At 39.0% G+C, this 17,976-nt stretch overlaps 1 protein-coding gene and 1 pseudogene across 1 annotated transcript; one reads left to right on the top strand and one right to left on the bottom strand.

The window, feature by feature from the left end:
- The window catches only part of LOC132181838 (uncharacterized), a 55,581-nt pseudogene that overhangs the window by 26,530 nt on the left and 11,075 nt on the right, over positions 1–17,976 (top strand).
- Positions 1,547–12,779, bottom strand: LOC132180455 (26S proteasome non-ATPase regulatory subunit 2 homolog A). The gene is made up of 25 exons (XM_059593284.1): positions 12,400–12,779; positions 12,029–12,129; positions 10,745–10,865; positions 10,608–10,667; positions 10,244–10,311; positions 10,011–10,053; positions 9,505–9,570; positions 9,377–9,415; positions 9,171–9,253; positions 8,447–8,561; positions 7,358–7,432; positions 6,602–6,760; positions 5,510–5,617; positions 5,330–5,434; positions 5,108–5,248; positions 4,917–5,021; positions 4,394–4,615; positions 4,044–4,157; positions 3,718–3,933; positions 3,114–3,173; positions 2,867–2,980; positions 2,695–2,780; positions 2,428–2,536; positions 2,120–2,298; positions 1,547–2,008 (listed from the first exon to the last, which is right to left on the bottom strand). The coding sequence occupies exons 1-25, from the start codon at positions 12,487–12,489 to the stop codon at positions 1,933–1,935; spliced, it is 2,655 nt and encodes an 884-aa protein (XP_059449267.1). The 5' UTR covers positions 12,490–12,779; the 3' UTR covers positions 1,547–1,932.

The raw sequence follows: 17,976 nt of genomic DNA, 5'->3' as shown, positions 1-17,976 counted from the left end.
CATGCATGCATATTTTATTAGCAATCACAAACGGGAGTTACTACCAAAAGTACAGTTATTCTAATCAAACATGGTATAAGCATAATGGTCTCCAGGCTTCCTTTCTCTAGAAGTCCTCTTAAAATAGATAACCTGACAAGCCACAAGCACTGCATAAATTTAAGGCTTAGTAAATAAATTTCATAGTTGGGTATGATATGATCTCTTGTTATAGGCACAAATAAACATGTATTTCGTTGTCGCAAGCAAATGAGGTGTTGCTTCTATTATTACACAACAAAATATAGTTTTGTTTTCTAAGTTGTGTAAGTGTAATCCCAGCGACAATCACCTATAAGTTTTAATGCAGAAAACTAATGTTTTAATAGGTCATAATTATCATGTATTGTCTACCCGAGATATTCCCTCTTCTCAGCACAGTTGGCACTATCCCGAGGGACCTATGATATAATACCGATGCCCCATTTATTGTATGCTACCATCTATAACTAGCAGCCCGACCAAGTTTGACATCAAGTAGCCCACACTACTAATAATGTGACCCATCAGTCAAACATGACTATGCCGGTCACGAAACAATCATTGAATCCATACCTCATACAACACACATTTGGCCATAAAATCAATTATACATAGTAAGCCGACGACCATTATACTGCACGTACCGGTGTACCATGTCATACAATGCATCTCATTAATCAGTTATTAAGGCAATTACCAAATTGTGTAAAAAGTAAATATGCTCGTAACATGTGCTTAGTCACCTGGCATATCACACATTTTTAAAGAAAGTAGTCGTAAGTATTTACTTACCTCGTACGCTTGCTCGATTTCTCAGACATTTCGAACCCCTACTATAACGAGATGTAGCTTATCGTTATATGCTGTACTAGAGAACCTATTATAAATACATAAGGTCCTAATTGAGAAGCAACCTAGCTAAAAAGGGTCATAATCCCTAATTTTACTCATTATGTGCACTGGTCGAACATTCCCTGCATATTGACCGAATGTTTGGCCAGAAGCCTCTAACGTTCGACCAGTTTACAAAATGAGTAAAATTAGGGTTTATGACCTTTTACTTTGGTCTAGTACATCATGATAAGTATTATCTTTAATAACCAACATGAAACTAGTGAGTTAAGGTTTAGAAATACATCTCATTTGTTTAATTAAATAAATAGGGTTAAAATTGACCTATATAATCTTATATTTTTGCTCAACCCAACAATCGACATTTAAGACTAACAATTTTAACACAACCCAACACAAAATTAGCAAAGTAGGGTTAAAAAGTACGATTATTTTAATTAAATGAGTCAAATTAAAGTTGATCTGTATAATCTTATACCCATCCCTCAACACGAGTCAAATTAAAGTTATCTTATAGTCTGGCAACAATTCTCGTTTGAGCTCTTGCCCCCTGCTGGAATAAATCTGTGCAAATTTGATACATGGGTACTATCTGTCTTTCATCTGTAGAAAACACTAGTTTTCTCTTGTTTCCAAATGAGTGAGTTTCAACCTCAACCGAAGGAGACAGAACTAAACAGGTCAACTCCACTTCATGAAACATAGTACAATAGTTTTTACAATTAATTGATCTGAAAATAAAAAGAGCTTACAGAAATAGATCATAATGAGAAGCTTTCATGATGGCATTAGATTGAAGAGAGCATCATGCCCATAACCATTCTGAAAAAAACTTGATTCTGGAAAAAAACAATGTTCCAAAATATCAGGTAAAATAATAATTTTATGTATAAATATGAATTTGCTAGTTCTAGAAGACTAGTTTTCTATGAGTAGAACATAGGATGCAATTCAACAAATGCTAGCAAATCATCATCAGTTTTTTCGGATGATCTGGTTCCAAGTCCCTCACACGTCAACCGATTATCATCTCAGTTCTCGTGCACTTCTAACACAGCTCTAATGTTCTTCTCTGTACTCTGGGTTCTCTTTCAAGATGACAAAGCCTTCAAGAATGGGAGACAGAGGAATGTATCTACATAAAAAGCGTAACTGTTAGCATACAATTTAAATAGCAGAGGTTATTGAACCACCTTATTTCTTCAACATGGGGAAATCGGAAGGCCACTTTGAAGGGAGTACTTACTTCTCAGTAGCCAGTTCTGCCCTATCACCAGCAGCCAAAAGAACAGGGGTTGAATGTGTCTGGAAACCAGTGATGGTCTTGGGACGACCAGCCTGGCCAACGACATCGACTGCTTGACCCACCCGAACAGGTACAGAAAGGGGTTTGAGATTCTCATCCACAGTCAACAACATTCTAGGCTGTCATAACATTGCCAAATAATCGACCATCAGAAAAGTTAATAAAATTACCTGGAAAGGGCAACAAAAAAAATAAAGGCAACCAAACAAATTGAAGAGGTCAAAAAAGAGAACCAACTTAGAACCAACCTGCATCGCCAAAACAAGGAAGTAGAGAATATAATGGTATTTCCCCAAGATTATGGCTTTCATATCAAGGCATGCATGCAGCATGGTTACTAATCCAGCAAGTGCCGTCCTGTCAGATGAGAAGAAATTGTTTAGACACGAAATAGAACAAAAGGCTAGGTATACTCAGAAAGCCACTCTTCAGATGCCTCTAGAAGCAGTAAAGATAATGTGTTTTAAAGGAATGAGGTGAGGTTGCAAGGTTTCCCTGCAGAAGGATTTACTTACGGGGATAGCAAGAACCGTTCAGAATGATACGGATTAAGAGTTAATAAGCCCTTCCCCAAATGTACAAGACCTTGAGCAATTCGAACCTGCAAAAGTGACAAAGAAACTCGGTCATTCTCAATTCCATCAAATACAGTACAGAAGAGCAAACCAAATTCATTAGAAACATTACACAGAAAAGAAGGCTGGCATCTTTGTAGTAATAGCTTGAAAGATTGCGAAGCATGCCAGCTATTCGAGCATTGTTGGTACCCGCACCAATCAAACCTAAGGAAATAACAGCAGCCTGTAGCATCCAATATACATTTTAGCCTTAAATGGTATCAGAAGAAGAAAGAATGAAACCAACTGAAGAAAGAATGAAACCAACTGAGATGAAATTCTTTCAACTATTTTATTAACTAATTCTAATATCTTACCATTGCTACTTCTGAATCTGTATCATGGCTAAGCCTGCTTAATGTGTCCATAACATTTACCTGACCAGAAGAGCCAATCAACAAACTGGTAAGCAAAGCAAACTTATAGAAAAAGACTATCCTCAGCACCAACTTGACTCATAACTAATTAGACTTAACGTAACCATTTCAAAGAGACTTAAACAACTTATTAGCACAGATCAAAGTTATATAATTTCCTTCAAGTTGATGAAGAGACAGCTTACAACCAAAAAGCAAAAAGAAATGAAGATAAAAGATTTGCATTAAAGGAAATCTATGAGTCAAGTGATTTACAATTTGACTGAATGTGTTCTATTAAATTACTTATCCAACCCTTAGAAGCATTCCAAATAGCCATTTAAAGTCAGCCCAGCTAAGTAAGGCTGATGAGCAAGCTCTCTCTTTTCTTAATAAAGTAATCAAATTTCAATAAAACACAAAAGGGCACAAACCAAGTACACATGAAGTATACAAGAGGCTTTTCAAGTCACTCCTTTCCAAAGCAAAAAGGAAAAACCTCAGCTTTATAGAAGGATTGAATCGACCTAACCAAAGGATCAGCCAGAGCTAAAAGGATAAATACCTTGGGGTTTGATATGCAAAGGAGAGCAAGAGCCAAAGGAACGGCTTGACGAATGTTCTGTTCGCCATACTGTAAAAGATGCTCTAATGAACGAATTGCCATCTCAAGCCCCAATTCTTCAGCCATTGCCACCATAGCAATTCCAAGTACAGCAGGACCCTGGTGGGTTTCACCCTTGTCAAGATGTTGTGAACAGTGACCCAGAAGGTTTTGAACCTGTGGAAAAAACATCAGCTACTTTGTGCATGCAAAAGAAGTTAATATATTATATAATTATTTATGGAAAAGTTTATAAATGGTATGATTATTTAGCCTTGACAGGATACCTTGAGAACATTCCCTGTTCCAGCATAGGCACAAGAGAGTAATGTCATGTCACAGTATTTTCTAATTTTTTCATTGAAGGTCTTAGAGACTTCAGCCGTTGCCTCCACACTTTCCTGTTGAACACCAAAGACAGATTGAAAAATGATCACAATGATAGAACTGTAATGGTAAATATCCTCACATTGTATGGCATCTTTGGCCAACTTAGTAAAGCCAGGCCAGATATCTACCATGCAATTAAAAAAGATATTGATAAAATATATGGAGGTGAAAGGAGAAACCATCGGTCTTCGATAAACTAGAATACTAAGAATGAACTAATAAAAGTCTCAATTGAGTATCAATTTACCTGCTTTCCGAGGTATAGAAGACCAAGGCCAAGAGGCAAAAGGCGTGTAAGGGGCTCCCCTAACTCTGACTCACTTCGATCCATCAATGCAAATATAATTGCCTGAGCAACCTCTTCATTGCAGGAACCCACATATACCAAGCCCAAAGAGATTGCAGTGAATGCAATTACGTCAAGGGGAGCTTTAGCCTCATTCAGTATAGGAGCCAATTTACTTCGTATCTAACGAAGTATAAATAAGTTAGCTTTCATTTGAAAGACATTAAAAATCAAATAAAAACAACACTTTCTGGCCCAAACTTCACAATTTACAAACATCTTCCAACCAAATATAGATTATCTCAAGTTGTCAACCTTTCAGTAACCACAAGAGATATAGAGCACACATCTTGTTGGATCAGTAAATGATTTCACAGGTGTGACTATTGGGTGAAGGACAATAAAGGAGGTATCCAAACATCCATTACCAAAGTATGATTGCTGCGTCCAAAAAGAACTATTGACATAAAGCAAGCTACTTCACCTGCTCGTTTTGGGAACCAGCATAAGAAATTCCAAGGCCCATTATTGCACCAATTCTGATGGATGAATCATCTTTATCTACATAATCACCCAGAAGTGCTAGGGCCTGAGAAAGGAAGTCAAGTAAGAATTGAGATACAATTCAAGCTCATATGCTGTTCCATGCAAAGAAGAATAGTTAATCAAACTCACAGGATCACAATCATTCTTGATACCACAATTCACAATCCCAACTCCTAATAATGCACCAGCAATGATATGGCTGTCACTTAGGTGGAAGTATTTGTCAATTTGGGCAAGCCCAGCATCAACATCCCACAGTAAAATCATACTCTGTTATGACAAAAGGCAATGAGAATCCAACAAACAGGTTCAATAAATAAGAGAGAAACCAGGCAGTAAATGCATGCATACAAGACTTGCTGCAGCACTAGTCTTCCCGTGTTCTTTATTTTTGAAAAGCCAATTAGAAGAAGAACCACCACTGGTATTGTCTGATGGGACTGTCATCAACTTATCCTGCAGCAATATAAAAATTCATATCAAGAAAACTCACAGCAATACACTATTTCTCACTCATAGAGCAAATATTACCTGACCAAAGCCAGCATTTACAAAAGCATTAACAAAGGTGGCAGCGAGGTTTTGTCTAGCCGAGTCAACACTTGCACCAGCACTAGCCCGGCCATCAAGCAAGTGTGCCTAACAAAACACAAGAAAATGCAAACTAGTCAAATTGATACATACATTCACTTTTAAACATAAAGGAGCACCTATAACATTTTTCTCTCTTTTCTTTTGAGTAACTTCTGCACCTGAAATAGAAACTTTAATTCATAAAATCTCATGCATGTTGACCAAACAGTGCAAATGCTCAAGACTTTAACCTAATTAGTCCTATACACTACCAGCACTCCCATGAAATCAACATAGCCATAATGCATCAACACAGACATAAACATATACCAATATGAAATGAATTATTAAAATATAAAATACATATGCCATGCACAAAAAATGAACAAGACTAACATAACAATCAATACATTTGCAGCAACCAGTCCTAGACTGTGCCAGAATGCATTCAACAGTCATAATTGGCAGAAAGAAATCACTGCATACATAGAAAAACTAGTCAATGACACTGCTTTTTCACCAAGGTCTCCTAACACAGAAATCATAGTGGCTACCTACTAACTTCCTTCATAACCCAGAAGCAGAGATATGGTTGTCTCTACAGCATATAAGAGGTACTCCATGCTAAACCAATAAAATAGAAGACCTGTAAGGTCCATATATTAGCAGCCATCACAATATACAATTTCTTTAATTAATTAGCACCATTTATGGCAAAACTTCAATTAGAACAACAGCAACCAGAGACAGAATTTTCAGCAATAGTTTCCAACTTTCCACAAGATCTCTTAGCATGTCACAAGCACTTTAGCAGAAGTCACAAAGAAAAACCATAAATAAAAAGTGGAAATCACACGCGAGTAGAAAAGCTTAATGATCTCACTTGATCAAATTCCTCCTTAGAACAATACAAATAATAAACATTGTGAGAGCAGTTGCCTAAAAAATTAATAAACATACCAAGGCCAAATAACAGAAGTAAAAGCTTTGCAGACATTAAGGGTCATATCTTATCGAGCATTTTAGATTATCCAGAACAAAAGTTCAAACCTTATAGATATCTTCAGGAGATTTGGGTTCCATGACCTCAATATCTCGAGCAAGTGTAAGATAACCTTCACTTAACCTGCTGTTGTTTATTATCTCCTGCAATGCCTCTCTGTCATCATCATCTGCAGCCATCTCATCATCCAGCTCAAATGTAATACCCTGCATCAAAGAACAACACTTAGATAACAAGTACCAAGTATCAAAAAGCCGCATATATGAATAGTAACTCCTGTGATGTCTTTCAAACAAACTGAGGACATGCTAAGCATCTAATCCCATGTCTTGCTCATGGGTTTCTTACCACTTTCCCTCTCATTTAATTGTCTACCTAGAGTTAACTCCTTTCCATATCTAAAATAATGTTGAACTACAAGACATTACCATACTCCCCACAAAACGCCCAAACAAAAATCAGAAAACACACCAACTAAAAGTGTTGATGAAGGACCAATGGTCTTGACTCTACACAAAAAACATTAGTTCTATTATTTTATGATAATATCTCGTGACATTCAGGCCAAATTTTGTTTTAACAGAAAATTACTCAAAACCAACAACATGGACATCATTGCCTGAAACACATTGGAAATTCCCTCCTATATAAACTTAGCAACAGTAAAAGATCAAACTATATAGCTTGTTTCATAAAGAATACTAAATGCAACACAAACTCTAACAGATAAGCTCATTCAGAAAAGCACTTTTGTCAACAGTGTAAACTAAAAAGTGTCAAAATTGGAAAAATTCAAGACTTACATGTCGAGCAAGGATGTAACAGAATTGCTTCTTTCGTAGCAGATCATCACACGATGTAAATACCTGCTTCACGTACTGCCAACAGATACTTTGAATTATTAGAACAAACTATATAATTATTCTAAGGATCTCATCATTTATTAGGGCTATAAATGAACCAAGCTGTTCATAAACAATTCGAGATCGACTTGTATGAACTTGACTTGAGTTTAGTACATTTAATAAATTTTGTTTAGGCTTTTTTTTTAATAAGTAACTGAAATATCATTAAAAGCATAATTAAGGCTCATTTATTAAAGGAGTTGAACTCATATAAACTCAACTCGACTGTATTGAGGATAAACTCATATAACTTCATTTTTATTATTTTTTGTAATAATTCTTTAAAATTTGTATTGAGGATATCTCAAGTATCTAAAAGGACAAAAGAGAATTCTCTTGCTAATGTGATAATGAGATAAATATAGCTTAAATTTTTATGATTGTCGGTTTTCATATATAGATATGTATGTATGTGTGAATGTGTGTATTTTTTATGATTGTGTATAAGTATGCATGCATGTATAGTGAATGTATATATAATATAAAACATACATATAGACTTGATACTGGATTGTTTAAGATTCTAAATAAGGTTATAAAATATAATATAAATAGTTTGTTTCACGAAGAAAAAAAAAATGTGTATTACAAATATAAGGTTGGTGATATGATTTTAAAGGAAATTGTCCCATACCCCTTCAAGTTTTGGCCTCGTGACACAGGTATGCATATTACACAACTAAGACCAAAGAAATCGTGTCACGTGTGTCAAAAAGCTATATCATCGTACCACATATGCCGTAAATAAAATAAATACAAAATTAAACAAACCAAACTTGAACATTCAACACTCGACTCGATTGCAAAGCTAATCCAATATTGCAAGTATGTAATAGCAATTGCTAGTAATGTGGAGCTGTGAAATTCCAATCCACAATGAAACCTAATTCTCCCAAGGCACTCGCACTTAGAAACATAGTTTACAATTGCATAGTCAGGAAAGGATGTATTAAAAGAAGCACATTGGATTCTTAACAAGGTACAAACCTGCATGTTATCCAGAAATAGGGCGATCTGAAGCGCATTTGGATACTCCTCAAATTTTAAATAAATCATGTAGGCAATATCCAGGACCAACATATCATCAGGGCCAGGGAGGTATCTGCATAGTGTCACAATTTGAAATATCACCATGGCAGAGAGAGAGAGAGATCAATATAAACAACCAGAAATATCACCATGGCAGAGAGAGAGAGAGAGATCAATATAAACAACCACCGAGGCAAAAGGTTATCATTTATTGAGCATACATGATTATCTATTACAGGTTGATGCACCGGTTGATGTATAATAGAAAATTAATGATAAGTCCTCTTTAGTAACTAATTAAAACTTGTTCATTCTCGATCTTTAATGAGCAGCAAAAAGTTCAAAAATTTTACAAAGTAGGATGTTCCAAGTTCTTGAACAAGAGCAAGCACATGCTGAATGTCAATTGTTTAGGTAGTAAGATCATATCCTACACCTATTACTAAAAATAAATAAATAAATTTCCTTGTATGTTGACTACAAATGGGGCAATATGTAATATGATTGATAACTTATACAGGCATGTGATGTGGTTTACCCACAACCACATCCTCCACCCCGTTCTAATGGGGCAAGGAAAAACAACTCTCAATCCTTTCCTTTTTCAATCCGTGCTTCTGTAGTGTTAAATGATGAATCCATAGGAGCACGATCTCCAGAAAATTCTAGTAATCCAACTTACCTTGCTGAACTGGTCAGGTAGAGACACGTCCTTTTGAAATTCGTACTGTCCACATGCTCAATTAAAAGATCAAGGTCCTCAACCTGGCATTCATCAGATATTACATTTTCAAGCTTGGCTTTACACCAAAAATAGTTGTTAAGAAAAAGGGAGTGGATTTAGGCACAACTAAGGAAGAAGTTGAGAAGAGCAATACTGCTTAGTACCTCCATTAAAAGATCAACAGCTTCAGGTTCAGCATTGTGCTGCAATGCAATAAAAACTGATTAGAAACTGAAAACAATCCTAGCACATGTTTCCTACAGAAATGCTGTAACTTGTTAATGAATCATACCTTCATATGAAAAGCAACTATTTGTTGAACAAGCTCCATAAGATCATCAATTGGAGCTTCTTCGCTCTGTTGCAGCGTATGGAAAGATATAAAATGTAATTATAGATAAGATAAAACTTAAGAAACCAACTATGGAACTCCATAGGACATAAAATTCTTAAGAACATTATTTATCGATGCATGCCCCACTACTAATAACAGATACTGGGGAAAAAATCAGTACAATGAGCATCAAAGATGTAATAACACCCTGCAGCATTATACATACCATTGAAGTCTTGGAAACATGCATATTGTAGTACATGATACTATACAAGAAAGATCAATCACTCTAATCTGTTTTTCCAGGTGCATATGAAACCTAGTTTTAATGCTTTACGCTACAAATGCACATGAATAGGGAGCCCTTATTAATTATAAGAGAAGATTTATAGAACCATTCCAGTACCCGAACCAGTTTTTCGGGGAGAAAATTATCATAGCATTCAATAAGATTGATTTCTAACCTGTCGCTTTGCATACTCCTGTGCAATTTCTCCAGCTAAGTTCCTGATTATGAGCAAATCCATTGCTAGTAAGGATAACATTTAATTACATATATTGAACTTCAATCACTACTTAGAAAAACTTCTAGAACCTAAACCTTAACTGAAAAACTGACCAGATCCAACTAAAACTGTACTACTTTCCACCGAAAAACCCTACGCTGACCATACTTTTTTAATCAGATTATGCTCACCTCACATATTCATGGCCCCATGAGCCAATATCACCCTCTGAACCCAACAATCTGTACTTTAGGCTCTCCTGAAAGAGTTGGAGAAAAATAAAAAATAGATATGTTACTATAAATGACATAAAGGAACTTAGATTAACTTATTTATGCACAGAAATCTCAGGAAAAAATTGACCACCAAATATCTAGTATACTTGCTACTCTAATGTTTTATGCATGCGGATACATACACAAGATACATGAATTGGCACATATTTTGAATATCACAAAAAATATGTAACCACAAATGAAGGAACCCATGCACAATCAACTGAATCAATCACCAAAAAAATATATTAAACTTAACCCCTAAAACAACTATGCATACCCGTTCACCCTCCGCAGACATAGTGAGCGCCAAAACTGACAGTATATCTGCTAAGTACTTCTGCATTTGCAAGAAAGTTAATTAGAAAAGCTACAAAATGATACTTTATGGATAGTGTCCAACCAAACAAGTGATACCTTCAAATCTGAATCCTGCATTGTTTCATAATATGCTTTCAAAGTTCCATAGTGTGGACGAAGAAACTTCAATGGCTTTGGGACCGAGGTCATAGAGCTAGTAGAGGTTCGAATTTCCTGCCTACAAGATAAAATTTACATTCTGTTAAGCCACACTATAAGCATTGTTTCATGCAATCATTGCTACTTACAAATTCCATATATCCTGTCAGAAGCATCTAGTATCCAGAGGGCTGCTAACAAGGGAAACAACTAAAAAAATCTCACTGATACTTGGACCATATCCATCTGAAGAGGGCCTTCTTGATCTACCAGTTACATGCACGAATTTTCTTTTTTAAGATAGAAGAAAAATTCCCTAAAATTGTCAAAAGAGGGCTACATTCTACCTACAGTTTCATACTCATAGTCGACTGCAATTCTCTCTGTAGCCTTCTTGGAAGACAAGGACCTCACAGATACAATTCTATTTGTCATTGCATATTTACCAAAAATACATACAGATACAATTCTATTTGTCATTGCATATTTACCAAAAATACATAGAACCATAAGGTGGAAAGGCTCAATTTTGGTTCTTGTCTTCCACATGTGAGGGCATATTAGCCTTTAAATTCTTATATCTTCCTGAAATTAGATCTTAAATGCCACAGTCCAAAGATACAAATGCCACAGTTCTTTTGCATACTTCCTGTGTACCTTGGGGCGCCTTACGCTTTTAATAAGACTAGTTATTACTTATCAAAAAAATATATTTTTAGCTTAAATAAAGGTAATTCACCAAGTCCCCCATTTTTTTTAATCATTTATCTCATTATATTCTCTGCTTTCATAATTAAAATGTTGTATAAAATTTGAAACGACATTTGACCCTTAATGATTTTTCACCACAGAACAAAAGCTATGTCAACACATCTACCATCGAGAATTACATTTCCCACATCCAAAAAATAACCAACTTAATCAACCTACCTTCATTTAACATGCTCTCATACAACGAACTATTATTCTCCTATCAGCATTTAGAGTATACGTAAAAGCCCAAAAGGTGAACTCCTTTCAAGAACCAAAACAAGTGATGAAATATCAACAAAATCAAACACACTACCAAGCATGAGTCATAGAAACAGAAAGAGAATAAACATGACACAATTACAACAAACCGGGTACAAAAAAAATCAATAATTTTAACCCTAACCGAGTAAAGTTACAGAAAGTTAACCCTAACCAGGAAAGAGGAATGATCCAATAAATAACCAGAAAGGGAAGGATAAGAGGAACTACCTCATGCTCTCAAGCGCAACCTTCTGCAGCCCAGGATCAGGATCCTGAACCCTTTCCACATACAACTCCAACTGCTGCTTCAACGCCAAATCCTCATCCGACTGCAATACACAAATTGACCCACCAATTCATTTTTTATCCATTTCTTCAGTTACTAAGCAAAAAGGGTCAAAATATCCAGAAAAAAAATAAAATAAAATCTTTGATGCTCTAGAAAATCAAAGACCCCAAAAGAGAGCACAAGACAACTATAACTTTCAAACAAAACCAAGCCTCGCGCATAGCTAGAGTTTCTATTTCGCTTTTTCTCCAAATATTGCACAGAAACCCTAGGAAGCACAAAATAGCTGAATCCACAAAACCGAACCCACCAGATCTTCTTCCTTTTTCTCGTCCTTCTTCTTCTTGGGGTCCTTGGACGGAACCGTGCCGCTACTACTTGCATTTGGATCCGGCGCCATGTTTACTACAACAAAGCCCACCGTAAGAGAGCGAGCAAGTAGGTGATTGTGTGTTTAGCAAGGGGTTCTTTCTTCGTTCTGCGGTGGAGATCGACGCTACTTCGGTGGTTGAGTGGTGCGGTGCTGCAGTATTGCTCCAGGAGAATGCGGGTGACGGACTGAACGGCGTGCGGTGAACCTCCAGCTGACGGCGGCTAAATAAGGAGCTTGGCAGCGTGCAGCTGTGAGTAACTTTTGGGTTGTGAATTGGTGACTTGTATGTTGGGTTTTCTTTTAGCGGAAGAAAAATGCTGTTTGGTTGCACTATTCGTGGGAGTTCGGTTTTCTTTTAGCGGAAGAAAAGTGCCGTTTGGTTGCACTATTCGTGGGAGTTCCTATTCTCGTCCTCGGATAAGCTATTCTCTTTACAGGTGTTGAAGCACAGTTTTCCTACTGGTGATGTGGCACACTTGCCGAGTCTGAGTTGACCAGCATGCAAGTGGTTTGACTACACAACAAAGAAGAAGAGAAGGATCGAAGAGACCGGGAGTAAGCAGCGGGACACTCCAATGCCTAAGTCAGAATGAGAGATAGTATAAGTAACAAAGGAAGAAGTAAATGTCAAAGTTGCATTTATTCCCATATGATGAGATCATCTGTCTTTTATAGGCGTCGTGAAGTAGTGGAAGTCCCTTCACCAATGAACCACTTTTCCCTGAGTTTCTGCGATGCAATTACTGATAAGGGATTTGGGTGATCATCCTCACCGAGATCTTAGGGGATTAAGATCATAGGATTTGGTGGTTGCGATATATGATTTGTACAACAAAGAAGAAGAGAAGGATCGAAGAGACCGGGAGTAAACCGGCGGGGACACTCCAATGCCTAAGTCAGAATGAGAGATAGTATAAGTGACAAAGGAAGAAGTAAATGCCAAAGTTGCGTTTATTCCCATATGATGAGATCATCTGTCTTTTATAGGCGTCGTGAAGTAGTGGAAGTCCCTTCACCAATGAACCACTTTTCCCTGAGTTTCTGCGATGCAGTTACTGATAAGGGATTTGGGTGATCATCCTCACCGAGATCTTAGGGGATTAAGATCATAGGATTTGGTGGTTGCGATATATGATTTGCATTTTAGATAGATATGGCAGATTTTGAATAAACAAGATCACTTATCTATTAACGGCTGTATCTTTCAAGATATCTGAGTTATCCTTGTTGTCGAGACCTGTGTGTCTTGAGTTAGTCTCAAACTTAACGGTCTCGGAGTAAGGGTCTCCGATCCCATGGGTCTCGACTTAAGGGAATCGGATCCCAAGGGTCTTGGTCATGAGGGTCTCGAATTTGTAGGTCTCGGATGTGGTTGCCCGAATCCTTACAGGGCTTTAGGCCTTTCCATGATTAGACTAGACCCGAGGATTATTGGGTATTTAATGGGTTGATTATGACCCAACAGTTACGCCCAATTTCCATGTTTTTAGAACTAAGGAAATTTCATGTCTGAAGGAATAGGTCTATCTTCCGAGGCTGTCCCCTATATGGAAACATCCGAGATGACATTATCTTCCGGGTCCCATCTCGGATGACTGAGGCGGGGAAATTTTTGAAATTTGAATTTCAAATTATGGGCAGTTCAATTTTCAAATTTTTGCTGGAAAAATTGAATTTCAAATTTGAAGTGGAGTCAATTGGTATTCTTGAGACCCCGTTGGTTCATTGAGCCAAGTACTCGAGTACCTCCACGTGTCATCTGCAAAGGCGTGCTCCTCTCGGTGCATTTAATGCGCGTATTGCCAAGGCGAGTCTTTAAAAGGCAGTGACTTCCCTTTTTCCCTTTACTCTCTCTATCTCCTGGTCAAAGCTTTAGCTTTCTGTTTTTCCTCCGTTCTCCAAGAACTTTCTCTCTTTCCTCTTTTTCTTACATCATCATGTCTGGCGACGAGGGATCAGGCTCCGATGGCCTCGGCGGCAACACTTATTCAACCTGCTGGCGACCGAAGTTAACCAGGGCTGATGAAGCCAGAAGCCGGGAGGAGTGTTTTATTCCCAAGTCAGTGAAGCTTCGGTTTGACAATGAATAGGTGGGCACTATAGTGCGTTCTAATGCGCATGAAGTTTGTCTGTACGAGACTATGTTTCGCGCTGGTTTTTGACTGCCCTTCCCGTCGGTAGTGCGAGAATTACTGAGTTATGTGAACCTGGCCCCGCATCAGGTTGTGCCCAACACATGGAGGCTCATCTACGCCTGCATGTTGCTTTGGCCTATGGTGCTCGGACCGGGGCATTATCTCTCTGCCTGAGAATTTTTATGGGTATATCAGCTCCAAAAGAACCCGAAGTGTGAAGGCTTATACAACTTCTAGTCACGATGCGTATTCCAGCAACCACGCGTGGAAAAGTAAATACTTTTTCGCTACAGGTCAGTGGGAGTTCCATCTTACTAAAGTTGCCAAAGGTCCGAGAGTGCCTCGGGAAACATGCGTTCCTGCAGGGAATGCATCTAAAGAGCCAATCCTCACCGAGGATGAGCAGCGCCGTGTCAACGACGTTTTAGCGTGGACTCAGAAACACAAGAGTCTACTAAACTATTCCAGATTAATTAGTACGGCCTCGGAAGGGAGAGGCCTCGACACTCAAGAAGGAGGTGCCGGTGGAGCAAAAAAGAGGCTTGCTTCTATGATCGTCTGGGACCCCAAGTTTGTCGCTTCAGACCCCCTGGCAGCTAACACCCAAGGAGTTACTCCCCGGAAGTCCAGGCTCGTTAAAGGAAAGGGCAAAATAGTCGAGCTGCCTAAACAGAAGAATCTCCCACTTCGTACAAGTGGGGCTCTAAAGATAAGTGGGGGAGCTGTCCAACCTGCTGTTCCACAATTCCGAACTACGAGGCCTCTAAAAATGGATGCTAGGGCTAAAAAACTCAACACTCCTCCTCGGGTAGCCAAGGCTTTGCACTTGGTAGATGAGCCCGACGAGCCTGAAACCCCTCAATTGAAAAAGAGGAAACTGATAAAAGCGGCAGAAGTAAAGGTGCAGGATCAATATGCCAGCTTCTTGGCTGCTAGGCGAAAGACCGGTCCTGAACCTGTGGTGAAACCTGTGGCAGAGGTTGAGGCCTTCCTTGCAAACGAGCCCGTCCTAGTGCGGCCGTTAAATGCTACTCCCTTGGCCTCGGCTGGAGCTGTGGCCGGGACTACAATCCCCATCGAGTCTATATCACTTCAACCCTTAAGCTCAAGTATCCAACACATCTTGGATGAGATAGAGTTAGAAGAACACTCAGATAGTTCCGTAAGGATGGTGCGTGAAAGGACCGAGGGGCGTACTGTAGCTGCCAAGGAAGCTCGACCTCTATCCCCTATTGCTGAGGAGGAACCGGAATCCCGTGCTTCAAAACCTATTAGGGCTCGGCCGTCAACACCCACACGTGCCAAGAAGGCTGCTGCTGCCGAGAAGGCCTCGGCTGCCGAGATAGCGTCTGCTACCGAGACCTCGCCTTCTTTCGTCTCGCCTATAAGGCCTCAAGGGGTGGATTAGACTGCCGGCAGGGCCCTTGCAAAGTTCAGCGGGGATCTGAAGGGCAACCCTCCTAGCATTGGTGGATTTGATTCCACACGAGCACCTTACAATGGAACGTGACACATCTGCTCAAAGCATGACTGAACAGATGATTTTCTTCCAACCTTTTGTAAGTATAATATCTTTCTCCCCTTCTATCTTTATATATACATGCTAATGAAATTCTTGTTGCAGAGCATCATGAAGTCGATGATCTTGTACTGCTACTTCCGAAAGGTGGCCAAGGACTTGGCCACTAAGACAAGCAGTCTCAAAGACAAGGTTGCTAACCTGGAAGCTGAAAATGCCAGGCTAAAAGAGATAGAGGCTAAGCAAGATGAAGAGCTGCTGCTCTCGGGTCAACAGCAGTCAATAATGCAAGCCGAGACTTCTGAGGCGGCTGCGGCTCTAGCAAAGGCTGAGTCTAAGGTCATAGAGCTATCGACTGAGATTGAAAGTCTTCGAACTTAAGTAAACCGACTTCAGGAGGACAATTCTATCATAAAAGAAGACCTGAACCAGCTGGAAGAAACGCACACGGGGGTTTCGGATCAGGTGAAATCGGCTTAGGATGAGATCTTGGATTAGAAAGCCTTGGTGGTGAAAGCGAATGAAGCCAAGGTGGTTGCCGAGGAGAAACTCAAATTCTTCAAAGGCAAGCACGTCCAGGTGAGGGCTCAGTTGAAGGAAGCCAGAACCCAAGCTGCCAATTATCTGCGTTAGTTATCCTTTGCTTCATGGGTTCGAAACTCTGCCTGGGCCGACATGCTTATTCTGGGCTTCGAAACCTTTCGAGCATGGGCTAAGGATTCGACACGAAGAATAGATCTTGACAAGGTGAAGATCGAGGACATCCCTTGTTCAGATGCAGCTACGGCTCTGCTGGTTAACCTGGGCTAAGAACAAATGCCCGATGCAGCAGGGATAAAAGAATTTTTCTATGACCCCTTCTCAGATCAATAGCGCCAAGGTACCGAGACTACCCCTGATAATGTACAATCTGCTGAGGCCGATACTGTTGAGTCCACATCTGCCGAGGCCCCTGATGTTGCTCCTACTTTTGCCTCCAAAGAAGGATGATGTAAAACCTTTTAAGGATTTTTTTGTGTATATCTCAATTCTCTTAATGAAATGAGTTTCTGTGTATATTTTTTGCGTTTAACATTTTGGAAGAATAACGTAAGTCTAACATCAGGTCTCGGAATAATAACCTTTTGACATTTGCATGTTGGTTAAGGTAGTTTGAAAGAACCCACAATTATGTTTCTCCGAGTTCGATCTCGGGAAGGCTTTTAGGTTTTAGACTTAACCATAGTTATGCTTCTCCGAGTTAGGTCTCGGGGAGTTCCTTAGGTTTTTTGATCTCTGGGCTATGTTAAGTTAAGAGAGAGCTTCTTTCGGTTGCATCTCTTTAGGGCTCGGGAAAGCCTTTTCAGCTGTATTTTCTGAGACACATGAAACCTTTTAATTGTACTTATGAACTTTGTATGCTGTTTAACTTCGAGATACTTTATTCATTGAAATGAAAATAATGAGATGAAAAAGGAACCACATATTACAACATTTTAGACATAGTACTTTTTGAGGTGCTCAGCATTCCAAGGTCTCGGAAGAGCCTTACCTTTGGAATCCTCCAAATGGTATGCTCCTGCCCTTTTGCACTCAATTACCTTGTAGGGTCCTTCCCAATTAGGAGCCAGTTTTCCCTCAGCTGGGTCCTTCGTTGCTAGTGTCATTCTTCGTAAGACCATATCCCCAACTTTGAAGCTTCGAGGTTTGACCTTCCTGTTAAAATACCGAGTCACTCTTGTCTGGTATGCTTACATAGTCACTTGGGCTGGATCCCGCTTCTCTTGTAACAAGTCCAGGTGCAGCTGTAAACCCTTGTTGTTGGTCTCGGGCTGGAAGGTTTCTACACGATAGCTGCCCGAGCCTACTTCGGCTGGAATG

The sequence above is a fragment of the Corylus avellana genome, chromosome ca5 (assembly GCF_901000735.1).
Source record: "Corylus avellana chromosome ca5, CavTom2PMs-1.0".
NCBI lineage: Eukaryota > Viridiplantae > Streptophyta > Magnoliopsida > Fagales > Betulaceae > Corylus > Corylus avellana.
This window is presented reverse-complemented; position numbering and strand designations above follow the sequence as displayed.